This window comes from Trifolium pratense, linkage group LG2 (genome assembly GCF_020283565.1).
Source record: "Trifolium pratense cultivar HEN17-A07 linkage group LG2, ARS_RC_1.1, whole genome shotgun sequence".
NCBI lineage: Eukaryota > Viridiplantae > Streptophyta > Magnoliopsida > Fabales > Fabaceae > Trifolium > Trifolium pratense.
This window is the reverse complement of record NC_060060.1, coordinates 54,570,778-54,591,101: the sequence shown is the minus strand read 5'-3', so window position 1 is coordinate 54,591,101 and position 20,324 is coordinate 54,570,778. Positions and strand designations below refer to the sequence as shown.

General features: G+C 32.5%; 1 protein-coding gene and 1 pseudogene across 1 annotated transcript; one reads left to right on the top strand and one right to left on the bottom strand.

Annotated features, from left to right (window-relative positions):
* The first annotated feature begins 888 nt into the window (after window positions 1-888).
* Window positions 889-2,693, top strand: LOC123911030 (FCS-Like Zinc finger 6-like). Its single transcript, XM_045962344.1, has 2 exons — window positions 889-1,529; window positions 2,230-2,693. Exons 1-2 carry the CDS (start codon window positions 1,075-1,077, stop codon window positions 2,387-2,389), a joined length of 615 nt encoding a protein of 204 aa, XP_045818300.1. The 5' UTR covers window positions 889-1,074; the 3' UTR covers window positions 2,390-2,693.
* Window positions 2,694-3,233: 540 nt separating this feature from the next.
* On the bottom strand, window positions 3,234-6,239 carry LOC123904959 (annotated as a pseudogene).
* Window positions 6,240-20,324: the final 14,085 nt, after the last annotated feature.

Below are 20,324 nucleotides of genomic sequence, written 5' to 3'. Positions count from 1 at the left end.
GAGACATGTTTAGTAACAAGTTTCTTTAATTAGCTTATAACATTTTTTGAGATGTTATTTAAACTACCGTTTGAGTTTATCGCTTTTTACATTTTATTCAATTTTTACCCTTATTATTTTTTAAAAAATATATAATTATTATCCACTAATCATGTACTTCTATGTCATTTTTACTTACAACAATTAAATTTGTCAAACACTAATTTCATTTTACTAGTTTTTCAGCTATAAGTTAACTTTTCAGCTATCAACTAGCTTATAGCTTAAACACTTATAGCTTATAAGTGTTTGTTTGGCAAGTTCAATAAGCTAGATAAACTTGTTCAATAAAAATAAGACATGTTTGGTAACAAACTTCTCTAATTAGCTTATAACATTTTTTGAGATGTTATTTCAACTAACGTTTGAACTTATAGCTTAACATTTATTTATTTATTTTTTTAAAAAAATATAATAATTATTCATTAACCATGTATTTTTATGTTATTTTAAACTTACAACAGCTAAATTTACCAAACATTTTAAGTTTATTCTACTAAATTTTCAGTTATAAACTACCAGTTATTAACTATCAAGTATAAACTAACTTTAGCTGAGTTTACAAAAAAAAGTATAAACTAACTTTTCAACTACCAAATAGTTTTTAACTTAATTTTACCGAACAATATATATAATAAATCACTCACTTTAAATTAGCGGAATCCATTAAAGTGACACTTAATTGACATAAAAAACTTTGATGTGAACAATTTATTTCTCATTTATAAAGGCATGACGTGGGCAAGATGAAGAAGATTCCCGCAAGCAACGGACGGCTAAGATTGAGTGTGAGGGTTGACACGTTTCGTTTATCTTTGGAGTCCCATTGCCACCATTTCTTCTCAGTCACAGACACCCTCCTCTGTTTTTGTGTGAACTCAACTCAACTCCACTCATCATCATCAATTTCTTCTTCTTCTTCTTCTTCTTCTCTCTCACACACACATAACATGTTTTGTATTATGATTTTGTAGCTATACATAACCGTTTCTAACATCTAAACATAGAATCTAAAAGAGAGGAAGAATCTAGAAGATGCTGCTTGGAAAACGTCCTCGGCCACCAGTTATGAGAAGAACAAGAAGCATGAGTGGTGGTCTATCCGTGGACATGCATACACCTGATAATCATGATCAGACAAACAACAACTTAGAACCACATCACGAGGAACAACAACAATCATCAATGATGTCTGATGTTCATAATCCCCTGCATCCACAACCAAACCATGATGATCCACATGCGGTTGTGATGACTGGAACAGAAGAAACACCAGCAGAATTAACGGTGACTGATGAGTGTTTAGTGGAAAGTACAGTGATGTTCCCTTCACACACAAACACAATCACAATCACTAACAATATTGTTAATCATAATAATATTCCTGTGAGTGCGAGTGCACATATCATACACAGTACACCTCACTTTCTCCGAATTTGTGGCCTCTGTAACTGTCGTTTGGCTCCCGGTCGAGACATCTACATGTATAGGTACCTACTATTACTTTTATATTTTATTTTTTTATTTATTTAATTTTGTCCGTAGACATGAGATATCCCAGGTTCGAATCCGAATAGCCACATAAAATGTGCAGTTCAACCTACTAATAATATTTACACCTTCAACAACATGTGCAGCCCATTGGAATCGAGCCTCCGATTTATGGGCTCAAAATTTCAATAATGTAGTTGTAGTATCAAGTCCATTAAGAGAAACAAAAATATAAAAAAAAAAGTATAAGTATAACTTAATTTGACGATTAGAATATGACCTTTTTTATGTTAATTCTATTCTCTTTAATTTTTATATTATTGATATTATTTACAATTTATCTGAATTATTTTTATTTGAATATTTTGACTTCTTGTTTTTTATTGTGATTTCATTTTTAATATTCAAGCAGAACTCCAAATAGTTAGTTCATTCAATTGTAATTTACAAGGCTATAGCGATTTAATTTAGTTTAAAGGAAATTGTGCTTATATAGTAGTTTTTTTTATACAAATTGTGCTAATTAATTTTGTTCGGAGGAAATTGTGCTTATATAGTTTTTTTTTTGGGGTACAAATTGTGCTAATTAATTTTGTTTAGAGGAAATTGTGCTTATAATATAGAGGGAGTATAAAGTAGTTAAGTCTTGTTTTGAGCTAGCTGATTAATTGATTGAAACAAAATTATTATTGATTTCAGGGGAGATACAGCATTTTGCAGTTTGGAGTGTAGGGAGGAGCAAATGAAACAAGATAGGAGGAAAGAAAAGTGGAAAATGGGCGTTTCCAAGAAAGAAGACCACCGTGTATCACCACCGTGCACGGCCACCGCTAAAGCTTCAACTGCAACTTGTACTTGAAGTTGAAGGGTTGCAAACTTGAATAATTATAATAATAGAATAGTATTAGTATTATTATTATTATTAACTAAGAATGAAAAAAGTTTGTTCACGCTTACCATGCTTCTCATGTGTGTGCACTTAGGACAAAGAAGGACCACCCCATTTCTCTCCCTTGTCCCAATCAATATGTTCCTTATGGCTATTTTATATTGATCTTTGTTAACATAATGATTCTGCTAGAAACTTTGTAAAGAAGGACTTATTGCTGTATTATTAGTATTACTACAGCTATTCAACTTTACTGATATCTTAATCTTTTAAATTTCTCATGTCTATTATTATTATTATGCCATAAATTCAAGTATTTCCTCCATAAAAAAAATACAACTTTGGTTGTAAGATACCTTATCATCTCCACAATGCTCTTAATATAGTAAGATACCTTACCTAAAGAATTTTAAGTCAAGTTTCACTTGAATAAATGATAATAATGTTGCATTAATAATTTTTCGATGGATAGACCAAATGACAACTCGTTAAAAACTCACCCATTTAAACTGGAAATTGAATTTGAATCATAATATCTAACTTAACAATTTTGACAGCGGTAAAACTATATTATACTGAATTTGCTTCCCTTTGGTTTGTTCCAAAAAGTCACACCTCATAGTATATTTATTAAGTTTTACTAGAACATCGACCCGTGCGGTGCACGGGTCTGATTAGTTGTAAGTTATATAATGATGAAATAAGATATGATAATTCCAATAATGTAAGGTATATGAAAAAAGTCGAGTAACATTAAACGATAGTTCAACAATTATTTTGGAAAAATATTCATACAAAGAAAATTTGTTATATTGTGGAAGACTTCCTTATAGACCACATTCGAAGTCTTAGTCGTATCTTCACCGTCGTCATCGATGATCAATATTTTAATCCTTTTCTAGAAGTAACTCTTGAAATTGCAATATACAACTGATCATGTGAAAACACTGGCGACGGAAGATATATCCCAACATGCTTTAAAGATTGTCCCTGACTCTTATTAATAGTCATTGCAAAAGAAATCATTATAGGAAATTGTCTCCGTTGAAATTTAAAAGGAATTCTCACGTCAGATGGTGTCAGAGAAAATCTAGGTATGAAAACCTGATCACCAATATTACTCCCTGAAATAATTTTTCCTTCAAGAGCATGTTTTCCCAATCTCATAATAATAAGTCTTGTTTCATTGCATAATCCTAATTTTTGATTCAAATTCCTTAATAGCATAACTGGAGCTACAACTTTAAGTCTCAACTTGTGATTTGGAAGTCCTGGCGTAGAAATCGTGTTAAAAAATTCGGGAGTATGAACATCATCCACTGTTTGACCGTCTACATTTTGTGTGAGTGGAATATCATAACTCAAATATGTTTTTTCTTCACCATGAATTAAATCCAACATATAATCATTTATTGTGTCGACTATTGAATTTTTAGGAGCTAGTATAGCTCTATTTTGGAAATACGTTATATCGTTCATGTATTGTAAAAGTTAGGGATAGGTGCTTTCAACGATAGAAGCAAGAGGATCACCTGAATTTGGAATCAATAAATCTGATGGAATGTCAAGTTCTAAATCATCGTCGTTGTCATCTCCAATTTCTCCATCGCCAACACCCAAAATCCATTCAAAAAACAATCTTCTTTGTTCAACGTCTGCACTCGAAGCACCACTGAGAAACCCCATGTTTTTAAAACTTCACAAAAATTCCAAAGTACCGAAGAATTAATAGTAGCATAAACAACTTCTGGCCTTGTACCTTTGGGTATTACTGGTAGAGTTTGTCTAAAATCTCCGCCAAAAACAACAATTTTTCCACCGAAGGGAACGTGTTTATTTTTTTCATCAACAGACTTGAGAATATATTTTAAAGTTCGATCAACAGCTTCGAAACAATGTTTGTGCATCATTGGTGCTTCATCCCATATAATGAGCTTTGCTTTTTGTATTAATAGCGCCAAAGGGCTTTTAGGAACTATGGTACATGTTGAAAACTCGTCAACATTTAGAGGAATACAAAACCTTGAATGTGTTGTTCTACCGCCAGGTATAAGCAATGCAGCGATCCCACTTGAGACAACTGTTAAAACTATCTCACCTTTTGAGCGTAATGCGGCTGACATGACCATCTAGATAAATGTCCTCTCTGGACCGCCATAACCATAAAGAAAAAACACACCAGGTTTGTTTTCGTAAAGTCTTGTCATGATTGTGTCGTATACTTTACGTTGCTCTAAAGTCATAGTTGACATCAATCTAATATGCTCCTCAGCTAATGATTTTCTGTTATAATTCAATTCGTCGTGTATTAAACTATTTTGTATACCAGGAACTAATAATGTGTCTGCTCTAGGCATTAGAGGATATTCTTTTAAACTCTTCCCACAACTACGTAACATCATCTCAATATCTGCTAGTGCATATTGTTTAATTGATCATCAGTTAGTATTAAATCTGCAATGTTAAAATCAAAATAATGAATTTGATTAGTGACATGACTATGGTTGTGTTTGGTTGTATTGCAAAAAAAAATTGATTTAGCAGAATTGAGTTTGATAATAACTTTCCAAATCACCCGTGATAATAACTTTCCAAATCTCACATGATAATTATTCTCTAAATTTATGATCCGGTAGAAAAAAAACATTGATCAGGAAAGACATAGGCTCTGATTGGTAAAAATAAGCTAGCTGATAGCTGATAAGCTAGCTTATAGCTGAAAAGCTAGCTTATAGCTGATAGCTAATGGCTGGTAGCTTATAGCTGAAAAGCTAGTAGAATAAAATTAAAGTGTTTGGCAAATTTAGCTGTTGTAAGTACAAAATGACATAAAAATACATGGTTAGTGGGTAGTTTTTTTTTTGGTAAGTGTTAGTGGGTAGTTATTATAATTTTTAAAAAATAAATAAATAAAATTAATGAGGGTAAATATGGAATAAAATGAAAAAGCTATAAACTATAAGCTCATACGCTACTTGAAATAGCATATCAAAAAAAGCTATAAGCTAGTTAGAGAAGCTCGTTACCAAACACTTCACATTTTTTTCAAACAAGCTTATAAGCTAGTTCAATAAGCTATAAGCTAGCTTATTGGACTTACCAAACAGTGCCATAAAAATATTTCGTGATGAATAATATAGTTAATAATAATTTTGATATGATATACTTTTAAAATTGATGATGCTTATCTATTATTGCACATAATTTTAATTATAATTGATATACTTGTCATAGTGGTTGTAAATATTGTCTTGCACCAAAGGGTTGCGGGTTCGAATCCTAATTAAGACAATTTGTATTATTTTTTAATAAAAATTGTAAGATAAAATGGAGGGAAAACATGAAAAACAAATTAGGATTTAGGATTTGCTTGTGTATACAAGCTTATAATATAAAAAATATGACGCACAGCATTAACATTTAACACTAGCAAACTCCAATATATATGTGTTACTTTTGCAAAGTGGTAAACGTAATAGAGAGGCAGTTGACAAATTCAAATACAACAAAACTAAAGAAATTAATATTGGACCCACTTCAAATTCATAAAAGCCATGTATGAGCTATCAAGTATCAACAAAAAACAAGAATCTCAAGCTTTAATTTTTTTTTAGTCCATTTCTTTATCACTCTCTCATTGAGTGGTAGATCTTAGGGCCACGAAAGCATGCACATTCTTTTCCTTTTGTCTTTTCCTCCCTAAAATAATTGAAAAGTTTAATAAACTAAAAAATGTGATTAAAGAATGAAGGAGATTGATGGTACATCAACTCATCACACCTCTAAAGATCGAAGAGGGAACTTGGTTTGGTGACGCCATGTAGCACTCTTTATTTCTCTTTATTTTCTCCCACATATTATAATGTTTTATTTAGAGCCTTAAAATATGGTCACTTACCACTATAAAAAGTAAAATAGTCACATAATTATTTAGTGTCACTCACAATGCAGACACTACTTATGTATGTCGTAATCAACTTAAGTATATACTTTAAAATTAATTTTGAATAAAATAATTTTGGAAAAATATTGAATAATGAAATGAGTTAAAAATAAAATTGAGATTAAAATCTAGATCTAACTACACAAAATCAACATAAAAAAAAAAACTACACAAAATCAAATATTAACTCTAAATTGAAATCAAACATACTTTTATAATATATTTTATTTGTGTTTTTCTTATAAACTATTAAAAACTTACACATATAAGTGGATGGACTATTTGTCAAAAAAAAAAAATTAGTGTCATTGTGTCCAACACAAAGAAGATATTAAAGTAATAATAGGAAGACAAATTATTCCCTCGACAACCGTCTCTCTCTTAGAAATTGCCACAATGGTCATCTACTCATCTTAGAGGTCGATTTCAAGAGAAGGTTAGAGTATGTATCTTATGACTCTTTCGATGATCGGCGAAGCATTATCCATGATAGAGAGGGTTTTAATTTCCAACCCATACCCTTGTGACAGTCAGATTGATGATAATTTTATTTGATATTAGTGATTGTTTAAGCGACTTTAAATCCAATGTTCACTTAACTAATTATGGGTACATATACAACTTTATCTTTCAGTCTCAAATTAAAAGCCAAGATAGACTACTACATGAAATTATATATGTGAAATTGCAATTATATAAAATTTGGCTCCCAAAATATAACTAGATTGATGATATTTTCATCTGATGGCTGAAAATAATTCATTTTATTCTCATATGGCATGCGCTACAATTGATAATTTGTAACTATTTATCCAAAATGAGAACAAGACATGCATGTGAAATAAAATATGATTAAAAATTAGTTGTGGGTATTACATGCAAATCTATTTATGTTTCATGATGAATACATAGATATAAAATGCAGTGTTCAACAATAAATGGAATAGACTGAATTGGGGTCTTGTGGCGAAAGAGATGCACCTCCGTAGGGACGTGGGGGTCGTTATAGCAAGTTGTAATAACACATAAAAGTCCCACTTCTTTTTGTCACGATCGAACCATATTTCAAGAGGTCCCCCTCCCATCCCAATTGGCACTTTTGTTCAATCAATGAACCTGAAGATTCCATGAATATCATCAGTGCACTTGAAGGTAAAAAAAGAGCTGAAGAGAAAGGAAAAGAAAAGTACAAAATAAAAAGGTGAAAAAAGAAAAAGTTTGTGACCGTGAAATGCACTGGTTGTTTGTTGGTAATAAAGGGTGAAGTTTTGGGTGGGCACAAAAATTTGGTTCATACACATAAAAAGTAGAAAAATATAATAAAAGAAAATGCTATGAATTTTACCTATTTATTTTTTTTTTATTGTTTCCATTTTTTGACACCTAATTAAATTAAATGGTACAAATATCAATTTGCAACATCTCAAGTCAAAAAAATATTAAAATAAACCTTGACAAAAAATATTAAAATAATCAACTATACACCCATATTAAAAATTATTAAAATATTAAAATAATCGACTTCATCTCAAGTCAAATTAGGAAATGAATCAAGTAAACATGATAAAAATAGTAATTTCACTTTAAAATAGTAATTCATATTTTTTTAATATTAATAATTTTTACCGAAACCTATATTCTACTGATATATATTTAGGGATGAATATAGTAATTTGTATGGATCTATATTTTTACTCATATATATTTAAAGTTGGAGGTAATAATTTTTACGGGACCTATATTTTTTTTTAAAAAATAATACAAACAAAGATTTCAAAGGTGATACTATGAAACTTAGATAATATTTTCTTAATTGGGATAGCATGCCAAAGAGATAACACATTTTCACATAAAAATTGTTGCATAATGAAAGATATTGTAGCTTCCGTTTGGTTGGCGGTAAACCAACTAACCAAACGGTGTTCAACAATATTAACAAAGTAAGTATATTCTTTTGAATTTAATTTATATGTACTGTCAGTGTAAAGTTATTTTACACATGCATTCAGTAATATACTAACACATCATGTATGGTATTTAAAAATACATGATGTGTCACGTTCATTAAGGCCATGTTTTGGATTGATGGTACATAACGGAATGAAGCAGAATGGAACATAATGGAATGGAATGGAGCGGAACGGAATGGAACACAAATTATATTCCATTGTTTGGATATTCAATGATGGAATGGAACAAAATTACCACTCCGTTGTTTGGGAAGTGAACGAAATGGAATAAAATATAACATTTTTATTCCAATTTTACCCTTATTGTAAAACATATGTTATAGACAATAACTTCAACATTGACTATCAATTTGAAAGTTTTTTCAATTATGAATTGTCTTATTTAATTAACTATACTGATGATCAAGACTTATTTAATTATCAAAACCTACTGATGGAACTAACATACTTTACTACTTTCTTATCTCTGCATATATTTGAGATATTGCTTAGCTTTCAAAGTTGGATGTTTAGGGCTCCAAAACCAATCAATCATATTGTAGCACATTCATGACTGATTTCAAAACTGAACTGACAGTCTAATAGAACACCTTCAAATGAATCTGTCATGGTGGTGGGTAGGAAGGATGAAAAAGATACAATAAAGAAAATGTTGCTATCACAGAATAGTCAAATAGCAAATAGCAAATTCATAATCAAGTCTTTTGGATTCATAATCAAATAGCAAAAGTATGGCTTTTGGAAGTCAATCCATAAGACAGAGAAAATTCCAAAACCTGGTCTTAAAATAAAATTACAATCCATAAACATCCAAATCACAACTTGGACTGAAAATCAGTACTTAAAACAAAATTACAATCCATAAGCAACTAAATCACAACTTGGACTCAAAATCAGTACTTAAACAAAATAAGTCAAGCATTAGATTCACTACATATGTTAATACTCTTCTTTAAGGTTTGTTCGGCACAATGAAAGGTAACATTGCCTTGCGCTTATCAATTGGAACTCCATTAAAAGCTTTCAATGAAAGGTATGTGGCCAAACTTTTACGCTGTTCTACTTGATTAACCAGGCTTCCTCATAATGTCTTGTTTCTTGGAACAAAATATATGTACTTAATAATTTAATCAAGCATGACACAATAAGTTAATTTGACGAGAGAAAAAAACAATTCAAGTAATCTTATATGCATAACTGAAACCAGACAACAAAGAAAAACCAACAGAACCAGGAACAATCTATTTTAAAGAAAATGCATCACAAATATATGTATTAATCAGAACAATTTATTTTCAATTTCTGGGCAAACAATGATCAATAAAAATGGCATACCTTGTTGGGAAAACGTGAAGAAATGAGCCATTAGAAGAACACAGAGGAAGAGGTGAAGTAGAGAGTGTTGTGAAAAAATAAACCCTTCTTGCGTGAAATATGAGTATTTGAGAAGAGGAAGAGACAAATAGAATAAGGGTAAAAAGGTAATATAAAAAATATGAAATTCCATTCCATTGAATACACCCCAAATTGAGGGGAATGGAAAATTGGAGGATTGACTGGTATACAATGGAATTGGTTCCATTGGGTTGGATTCCATTTCATCAGCTTTTTGCAAATCCAAACAATGGAATTCAATTATTTACCTTTCCATTCCATTTCATTCCACCATATACCACCAATCCAAACATACCCTAAATGATGTGGCAACACACCATTGAATGCATGTGTAAAAAATCTTTACACTGACAGTCCACAACAATTAAACTCTATTCTTTTAGGCCCGTGTCAAATAATAAAAGGAGAAACCTTAGGTTAAATACCATATATTTTTTTGTCCACTTCTTCACTTAAAATTTGACACATCAACAATTTTTTTTATGTCAGTTTTTAACAAATTAACGCTAAAAATGGAAACATAGGATGTATATGGAGCCCTGATACGTGACACGATATCAATACGATACTACACCGATACGGCGATATGGGAAAATTTTAAAAATTCTCGATACGATGCGTCCGGGATACGTTATTTAAAAATTAAATTTAAAATTAAATATATAAATGCATAATATATAAACATAACTAAAGTCGATAATGATAAAAATTAACATTCAAATTACTCAAAATAAGAAAACAAGTGACAATTACATATATTAAGTTAAGTACTACCCAAAAAGGGGGTTGGATGGGTAGCTTAATTGGTTAAGCTAGTTGAACTAAGGGTTAAGGAGTTTGAGGTCCAGAGTTAAAGTCATGACAAGGAGAAAAACTAATAAAAACATAGTTGGTAACATCATACTCTAACATTCAATACTTCAGAGAAAATATGAATTGTATCAGTCTCCTCTCCTACGTTTCCATCATCAAAGAACATTAATTGCCCGATACTTTTTCGATCGATACGCGTATCAGAGAAGTATCCGACAAGTATTGGTTATATTTTATTTTAAAATATGATATTAATTGTCGATACTTCTCTGATACGTGTATCGGACGAGTATCTGTATCGAGTACGTATCGGACACGATACTTTGTCATTTTTGGAGTATCGGGACTTCACGTGATGTATGGTAAAAAACTGTTGTTGTGTCAAATTTTAAGTGGAGAACAAGAGCAAAAGGATGTATGGTACTTTACCTAAGTTTTCTCCATAATAAAAATGGATTCATAACGAAGAAAAAAAAATCAACAACTTTTTTTTTAAAAAAAAAATCTCTGTTTAAATTGCAAATAACAACATAATAACATTAAAAATAATAGTCAATTATCCTAACATTAAAAAAGTTATAGTAAAAAAAAAATTAAAAAAAGTTGAAGTTGAACTAAATAGACAACGTTGAAGTTGCACTAGTAAATAAAAAATTAAGAGTTGATTAGCAAATTGGGTTGGGTTGGGGTAGCTGAATCTGTTTGAGCCGAGTTAAGAAATAAAAGTACATGATTCAAGTTATGGTGAGGTGAAAAAATTAACACTAACAACTTAATAGTAGTAACTTTGGCCGTTTAATGTACCAAAAAAAAAAAAAACTTTGGCAGTTTAAACAAAAATTATGTTGGAGAAAAAATGGTTTTTGCATTCAAATCAATGTGTAGTTACATGCCAAGAGGCTTGTTATATAGGAATACAAGCTAACTGAATTCCCTAAGAACACTCAACATAACAAACTAACTGAAAAACTACTAACTAACTAGCTTGCTTGTCGGGCAAGTTAGCTTTAAGCCACAATTAGTTCAACATTCCCTCCCTTAAACTTAGTTGTGCTGATCAACTGAGTTTACATCTTCAGCCATATTTGAGATGCTGCACAAGCCCATCATCTGTTTCAGCTTTTCAAATGATTCCAACTTTAAAGCTTTTGTCATTATGTCAGCAATTTGATTTTGAGAAGCACAGTGCTTTAATTCAACAATTCCTTCACAACTCAGATTTCTTAAGAAATGAAATCTTATATCTATATGTTTACTCCTTCCATGAAGCACAGGGTTTTTGCTCAATTTGATGGTTGAGCTGTTATCACAGAAAACATCTAGACACTTTTGCTGCTTCAAACCCATACTTTCAAGTATTCTTTTCAACCAGATTCCTTGACATACACAATGTGCTGCAGCAATGAATTCAGCTTCTGTAGTAGATAGTGTGACAATAGGTTGTTTTCTTGATGACCATGACACTGCACCTGATCCAAGCATGAATACATACCCTGATGTACTCTTTCTATCATCCACATATCCACCATAATCACTATCATAATAAGCTATGAGTTCAGTTTGATTGTCCTTCCTGTAGAGAATTCCAACCTCAAGAGTGCTTCTTATGTACCTTAGTATTCGTTTGGCTGCCATCATGTGAGTTTCAACAGGGTGTTCCATGAATCTAGCTATCATATGTACAACAAACATCAAATCTGGTCTAGTAGCAGTCAAATACATCAAGCTTCCTACAATTTGTTTGAACTGTGTAGGGTTTACTTCTTCACCTTTATCATGCTTTGAGAGTTTAGTACCCGTTACTATAGGGCTACACACAACATTACTTTTATCCATCTTGAATCTTTCCAATACTTCTTTAGCATATCTTTGTTGACATACAAAAATTCCTTTTTCACTTTGAATTACTTCAATGCCAAGAAAGTGCCTCATTTTTCCCAAATCTGTTAGGTCAAAAGTTTTCATCATAGATTCCTTGAATCTTTTGACCATAACACTATTGTTTCCAGTAAAAATCAAGTCATCAACATAGAGGCTAATGATCAACAAATCAGTATCACCATTTCTCTTCACAAATAAAGTGTGCTCATGAGGGCATTTTTCAAATCCTTCCTTAGTGAAGTATTGCTTAATTTTGCTATACCAAGCTCTTGGAGCTTGTTTCAATCCATATAGTGCTTTGTGAAGTCTATAAACTTTGTTCTCACTTCCTTCCTTTATGTAGCCTAAAAGCTGTTCTACATAAACTGTCTCATTTAGTTCTCCACGGAGGAAAGCACTCTTCACATCTAGTTGGTATACTATCCACCCCTTCATTGCTGCAATAGCCAATAAACATCTTATTGTGTCCCATCTAGCCACAGGTGCAAACACCTCCTTGTAGTCAGTACCATATTTCTGAGCATACCCTTTGGCTACAAGTCTAGCTTTGAATTTTTCAATCTCTCCTTTTTCATTTAACTTGGTCTTGTATATCCATTTAACTCCAATAACTTTGGCTCCTTTAGGGAGGTCAGTGAGTTCCCGAGTGTTATTTCTCTCTATAGATTCAATTTCATTTTTCATAGCAGCTTTCCATTTTTGACTTTTTTCTGCATCTTCAAACTTTAGAGGATCTTCTTGAACACAGGGACCAAAGACTATCAAATTCATAGATTCTTCATCTATAAAGTCCTCTTCATCCATTGTAGTATCATAATCAGCATGCCATGATGATGGCTTTCTAATTCTCCCTTGATCCAAGTTTGAATTAGAAGCACTTGCATTTGTTGTAGTAGAAGTACCTGTGTGTTCAGTGATTGGTACATCTGCAGATGTATCTTCCTGTGTGTTGTCAACAAGTTCTTCATTCACATTGTCTCCTCCACCTGCTTCTTCATCACTATCTGTACTCATAGTGTTGGCAGGATCCTTTGAGTTATTCCATTTCCATCTTTCTTGTTCAGCAAACTTCACATCTCTGCTAATAATGATTCTTTTTGTTGGTGGGTGGTAGAGTCTATATGCCTTAGATTCTTCACTGATTCCAAGAAAAATACACTTTATACTCTTATCATCTAGCTTTTTTCTTTGAGCATCTGGAACATGTGTGTATGCAATGCATCCAAAGACCTTGAAGTGTTTCACAGTGGGCTTGTTGAAACTCCATGCTTCTTCAGGTGTTTTGTCAGGTATAGCAGCTGCAAGACTTCTATTTAGCACATATATAGCCCAATTGACTGCTTCAGGCCAGAATTCTTTAGGTATACTTTTGCTTGCCAACATGCTTCTTACCATATCCATAATGGTTCTATTCTTTCTCTCTGCTATCCCATTCTGTTGAGGTGTGTAAGCTGTTGTGAGCTGTCTTTTGATACCATTTTCTTCACAAAATTCTTTGAATTCATTGGAGTTGAATTCACCTCCTCTATCAGTTCTCAAGCAGCAGATAGCTTCACTAGTTTCCTTCTCTACCATGCTTTTGAACTTCTTAAAGTAGTCAAAGGCACTTGATTTATTCTTCAGAAAATACACCCAAGTTTTCCTACTGAAATCATCAATAAAAGTAAGTACATATTTGTTGTCCCTGTTGGATGAAGGAGTTATGGGACCACATATGTCAGAGTGAATCAATTCTAACCTCTTTGTTGATTTCCAGTTACTAGTCTTTGGAATGCTGTCTTTGTGTTGCTTTCCAATTAAGCAATCTTCACACACAAGTTTTGAGTCTTTTATCTTAGGTAAGTCTCTTACCATGTTCTTCTGATTCAAGAGTTGCAGACCTTTGTAGTTAAGGTGGCCATATCTGCAGTGCCAGAGATGATTCATGTCTCCAATTTTCTCTTGAAAACATGCCATCTTTGCTTCAGTGATGATGGGATAGAGATTGTTGGAAGCAATTTGAGAAGACATAATCAACCCCTCTTCTTGATGGTAAACTTTACACCAGTTATTCTTGATCACAAAAGTGAGATTTTTCTTTTGAAGTTGTTCTATACTTAGCAGATTATTTTTCAACTCAGGGATGTAATATACTGCAGTGATGACTTGTGTTAAACCATTCATTTGCAGCTTAACATTGCCTCTTCCTACCACACTCATTTGTGAGTTATCTCCCAATCTTACAGTTTCTCTAAATTTGTATCAAGATCCAAGAACCATTCCTTAATTCCACACACATGGTTACTACAACCTGAATCTAGATACCAAATTTTACTCTTTGCACTGTTGGTTAAAGATCTATCAAATGCCATCAGCAAAACCTCTTTACTTTCATTATAGTCAGCATAATTTGCATAATCTTCACTATCAGGACATTCATATTGAAAGTGACCAAGTTTATGACATTTATAACATTCTATGCTTTCTTTATTCAATCTTTTACCTCTTCCTTGGTTAGTTCTGCCACCACGACCTCTGCCCCTAGTTGAGTTTCCACCTCCATGTGTGATCTTTAAGGCTTGATCTTCTTCTTTTGCTAGTTTCATCTTCTGCTCATGAACCAACAAAGATCCTTGGAGTTCATCAATAGACAAAGTCTCCACATTATTTGATTCTTCTATAGCACAGACCACATAGTTAAATCTTCTAGTCATGGATCTAAGAATTTTCTCAACCACAATGCGTTGTTCCATTGTTTCTCCTTGTTTACAGTGGCAAGAACTCTTCCAAAGTAATCATTCACTGATTCATCATCTTTCATACGCAAGATTTCAAATTCTCCTCTCAAAGCCTGCAACTGAGCCCTCTTGACCTTAGTTGATCCTTGATACTTGTGCTTCATGGAATCCCAAATTGCCTTTGATGAAGATTTGTCAAGAATTGTTTCAATGATTGTTCTATCAATTGCTTGAAACAAATAATTCTTGGCTTCGAGATCCTTCAATCTTGCTTCATTGACAATTCTTGTTTGTTCAGCATTAGCATTTGCTGCAAGAATTGGCACACCTGTTTCTACAATGCTCCAATATTCCTTCGATTGAAGCAGGTTTTCCATCAACATGCTCCAATGATCATAGTGACCATCGAATTTTGGTATTGGAAAACCAAAATCCTTGCTCTCCGCCATTGAAGAACCTTCAAGAAATCACCAATTGAGTTTAAAGAACACACCAAGATGTTGTGTATGCACACACACACACGTTTCCCTCTCTCAAGAAGAAAAATCAAACAAAAAACTCAAGCTCACACAGTGTTTCCCTGGATTTCTGATTGAATGCACCATCAGATGTGGCTCTGATACCACTTGTTGGAGAAAAAATGACTTTTGCATTCAAATCAATGTGTAGTTACATGCCAAGAGGCTTGTTATATAGGAATACAAGCTAACTGAATTCCCTAAGAACACTCAACATAACAAACTAACTGAAAAACTACTAACTAACTAGCTTGCTTGTCGGGCAAGTTAGCTTTAAGCCACAATTAGTTCAACAAATTAAAGGGTTGATTTGCAAATTAGTAAATAAAAGTAACTTTTAAACAACATTTACAAATTTCAATTTGATGCCAAAGTATGAAGCATCAACACAACATCATTAACAAGATATGATATAATTCTTTTTAATGATATGAAGCATTTTCACAATTAAGAATTCACACGTTAACATTACCAGGATGAAAGGGGTGTGAGTTACTGGTGTGGGAGGGAGATGGTTCCTTGATATGGTGAAAGAGGCCTAGGAGGAAGATAAGCAAGCCAACGTGACTTACAAATTCAGGAAGAGAGAAGTTTGAAATTTGATGTTCTATATGATATTTCAATTTTATCCTTGCAGAAAAATTCGGTTCGCATAAATCGAATTTTTTCTAGTGCAAATTCAGAGTAAATTTCGGTTTTTAGAAATCAAATTTTTTTTTCAAAACAAAGAAAAATTCGGTTTCTAGAAACCGAAGTTTTTTGCAAGAGCAAAATTGGAAATTCAGGGGTATAAAAAAAATACGAGGATCAGAAGGGAAAACATCTTGAAATTTGTTAGGCCTAATTGGGCTTTTTTCACATATATTCCTCTTCTTTTTTGAGATTTACTTTTACCACCCTACTAGTTTTCAGGCGCACCCTATAAAATTACCAAAATACCCCTGTCTGCTACTTAAGTAGCGAATTCTACGTAGGAGGGTGTTTTTCTCTCAAAAATCTCATTTTTATAACATCCGCTACTTAAGTAGCGGATTTTAATGAGAAATTTTCATGTTAGAGGGTTGTTTTTTCTCTCAAAATTTCTCATTTTTATAACGTCTGCTACTTAAGTAGCGGAAGGGTAAAATGGAAAACGTGTAGGGTGCGCGAATAACCAGTAGGATGACAAAAGTAAATCTCTTTTTTATTTTGGTCTGGGCTTGAACTACCTTAATTTTGTTAGGCCCTGACATCAAGATGTTTTCTCTTCCGACCCCCCCTGTTTCTTTTATACCCCCTGAATTTCCAATTTTACCCTTGAAAAAACTTCGATTTGTAGAAACCGGAGTTTTTTCTGCCTTTGAAACAAATTTCGGTTTCTAAAAACCGAAATTTACTCTGAATTTTCACTAGAAATAATTCGGTTTCTGCGAACCGAAATTTTCTGCAAGGGCAAAATTGAAATATTGGAGGGTAGAAAAGAATCACGGGGGGTCGGGAATCTGACATCAATCATTACATGAGCAAATTGTCGTATAATTCCAGAATTGGTTGCTTAATCAAGTTGTATCTTAGGCTAAATTGAGGAAAATATGTTTATGTCTTCAACACATCTTTAACTGATGTAAAAGTGTTAAAAATGTGTCGAAATAAAGATTTTTTTTTTAAAAAAAACACTTGTCAAAGTTGACGGATATGTTTCCTACGAGTGTTTGACACCGATGCGTATTGGACACACCTAATTCTAGAAAATGTATGTCCATGCTTCATAGTTTAGAGTGGGGTTGAACAACAATGATGTTGATCAACAGTGAGGTTGAATTTGGTTATGCTAACATACCGATGAATTCTCTTTAGGCTTTTAATATACCCTAACGCCCCAACGTACTTGGAAAATTTGGGGGACTTAGAGATATTGAGAAGTCCAACGAGAATCATCAAACATACTTTAAGAATTATTGTGGGTTGAGTAGAGCTTTAAACCCAATTTTATTTAATCCAATCGACCCAACTTGAATTGGGTCAGGCTGGGTCGGGTCATACATTAAGGTGTTGAAAACTACAAATCTATTACACTTACACCAGAGAAAAAGAAGAAACATAAAAAGGTAGCATATGGAAAGACCTTTGCACCAGACATCCAAACTAGGCAACAATAACTAATACAATGTAAAGTTTCCATACGTGACACGATACCGATACAATACGACATCGATACGGGAAAATTTTCAAAATTCTCGATACGATACGACCGCGATACGTTATTTAAAAATTAAATTTAAAATTAAATATACATAAATGCACAATATACAAACATAACTAAAATTGATAATGATAAAAAAATTAACATTCAAATTACTCAAATTGAGCAAACAAGTAACAATTACCAAAAAAAGGGAGTGGGATGAGTAACTTAACTGGTTAAGCTAATTGAGCTAAGAGTTAAGAAGTTGGAGATTCAGGTTCAAGTCCTGACAAGGAGAAAAACTAATATAACAATATAATATACTAATAATTTGTTTATAAAAAAAATACGTACTATCAAAAAACATAGTTGGTAACATCATACTCTAACATTCAATACTTAAGAGAAAACATGAATTGTATCAGTCTCCTTTCTTACATTTCCATTATCAAAGAATATTAATTGTCCGACATTTTTCCGATATGCGTATCTGAGAAGTATCTGACACGTATCAGTTATATTTTTTTAAAAAAAATTAATATTAATTTCTGATACTTTTCCGATACATGTATCGGAGAGTATCGAATGAGTATCGATATCGAGTACGTATCTGACATGATACTTCACTATTTTTAGAATATCGGGACTTTGCAGCTAATACAAAGATACAACTTGTGACTTCTACTCTCTTCGACCTTTTTGATGTTGTGAGATTCTTTAATGTTTCAAAGAGTTTGAGAGAGAAAAGGGGCAATTGAACTAGAACGATTTAATGTATTTTTAGAAGTTTAAAACAAATTTTAAAATGATACAGTATTTCTATATTTATACTTATATATAAATAGATACAAAAAAATTTGGTATCGACTTTTATAATACCAACAATACCCTTAACTTTTATTTTTACCAGCAAAAATTTTTTATTAACACACTCACAATAACATAAAACTTTTTTTTGACATAAATTTACATAATAAAAAATATGGATCACACATACAAGCGTGTGGTTACTAGTTTTATATAAACAAAATCATGGATGACCCCAAGGTACAATAGTATGCATCCGCACTTGACCAATTGAAGTATATGGGAATTATACAAAATATCAACTTGTTGGTCTTAAATAATTTTTTTCCAAAACCGAAAAACTTTTAAAAAAACTGTTTTTCTTTTTTTAGATTTAAAGCAAGAGTTTGAACCGTCCGACATCATCAAACACATAAAAAAGTTATGAGACTTATCAAGATAACTAAGGAAGTACATAATTAAAACATTGAATCCACATAGAAAAAATAGTTTATGATTTATCTCTCTTAACTAGTAAAAACATTGAACCATTTTTTTTTTTGGGTACAAATTGAACCATTTAATTTAGTTTTATAATATTTTATATCATATATGGTTGTCTAACATTCCTACATGGTTCGAAGATGATGATAAAAGCTAACTCAATTTCTAGGAACGTCATACATAAATATGCAGATATCAGAACTCGAACACTCCACTTAGGGATGTCAATGGGGCAGGGAATGTGCGGAGGAAGTTTCCCCGTTCCCCGCCCCAAAGTGCATGAGTGGGAGATTTTGCCTCCATCCCCGTCCCCACGAGGGAATATTTATCCCCATCCCCATCTCCACAGATCCCACAGTTCCCGCGGAGATCCACGAATATCAAATATTAACAAAATTTCTATATTTTTTTGGTCAAATAATGACAGTTGTATGACGTTATTTTTTCTTATCTTATTTAAAAAAACAAATATTTTGCATCTTTCTTTTTTAAAAAAATGAAAACAACACATAATGCATTCATAACCAAAAAATATTGTAAAAACATTTGGCTACTAATAATCATACAAAACCTAACAGCCAAATATTCCATAGGAAAGTATGCATAATCATACAAAAGTTCATATGGACGGATTCGAGGAATCCGCGGGGACGGATGCTTCGTCTTCGATCCCCGTCCCAAAGTGTCTGCGGGGGAGTTTTTGGCTCCATCTCCGTCCCCACGGGAATAAAATCCTTGTTTTCGGAGCTCCGAACGGGGCAATCCCTGCGAAGATCCGCTCTGGCAGATGCAAATTGACAACCCTAACTCCACTCATTCATTTAAGGGTGAAATTTCAACTACTAAACTATTTAACCCTTAAACAAAACAAAACAAAGAAAAGTGTCTGTAAGTGAACATGATTGAAGGTTTGATAGAAGACAGGATGTCCATTCGAAGAAATGGGCCATGGAAGAATTCTGGACTGGTACCATAAGAAAATTGCTCTTCCGACCCCCCTATGTTGCTCTAAGGACTCCCGTTCTAACTAAATTACCCCTAGTTAGTTTTGGAACTTACATTCCGAAATGACTTTTTTTTCAGATATTTCGGAAGTTACAATTCAAAATTAACTAATGTTGAAACGTACGTTCCAAAGTGACTTTTTTTTTCTTTCAATTTTTGGTATATTTCGGAAGTTACAATCCAAAATTAACTAATTTTGGATTGTAGGA

What these genes read in the sequence shown, in the direction of transcription:
- LOC123911030 (XM_045962344.1), top strand. Translation starts at nt 1,075, where the DNA reads ATGCTGCTTGGAAAACGTCCTCGGCCACCAGTTATGAGAAGAACAAGA. An exon ending in CGAGACATCTACATGTATAG is followed by an intron (nt 1,530 to 2,229) that starts GTACCTACTATT and finishes TATTGATTTCAG; the next exon opens with GGGAGATACAGCATTTTGCA.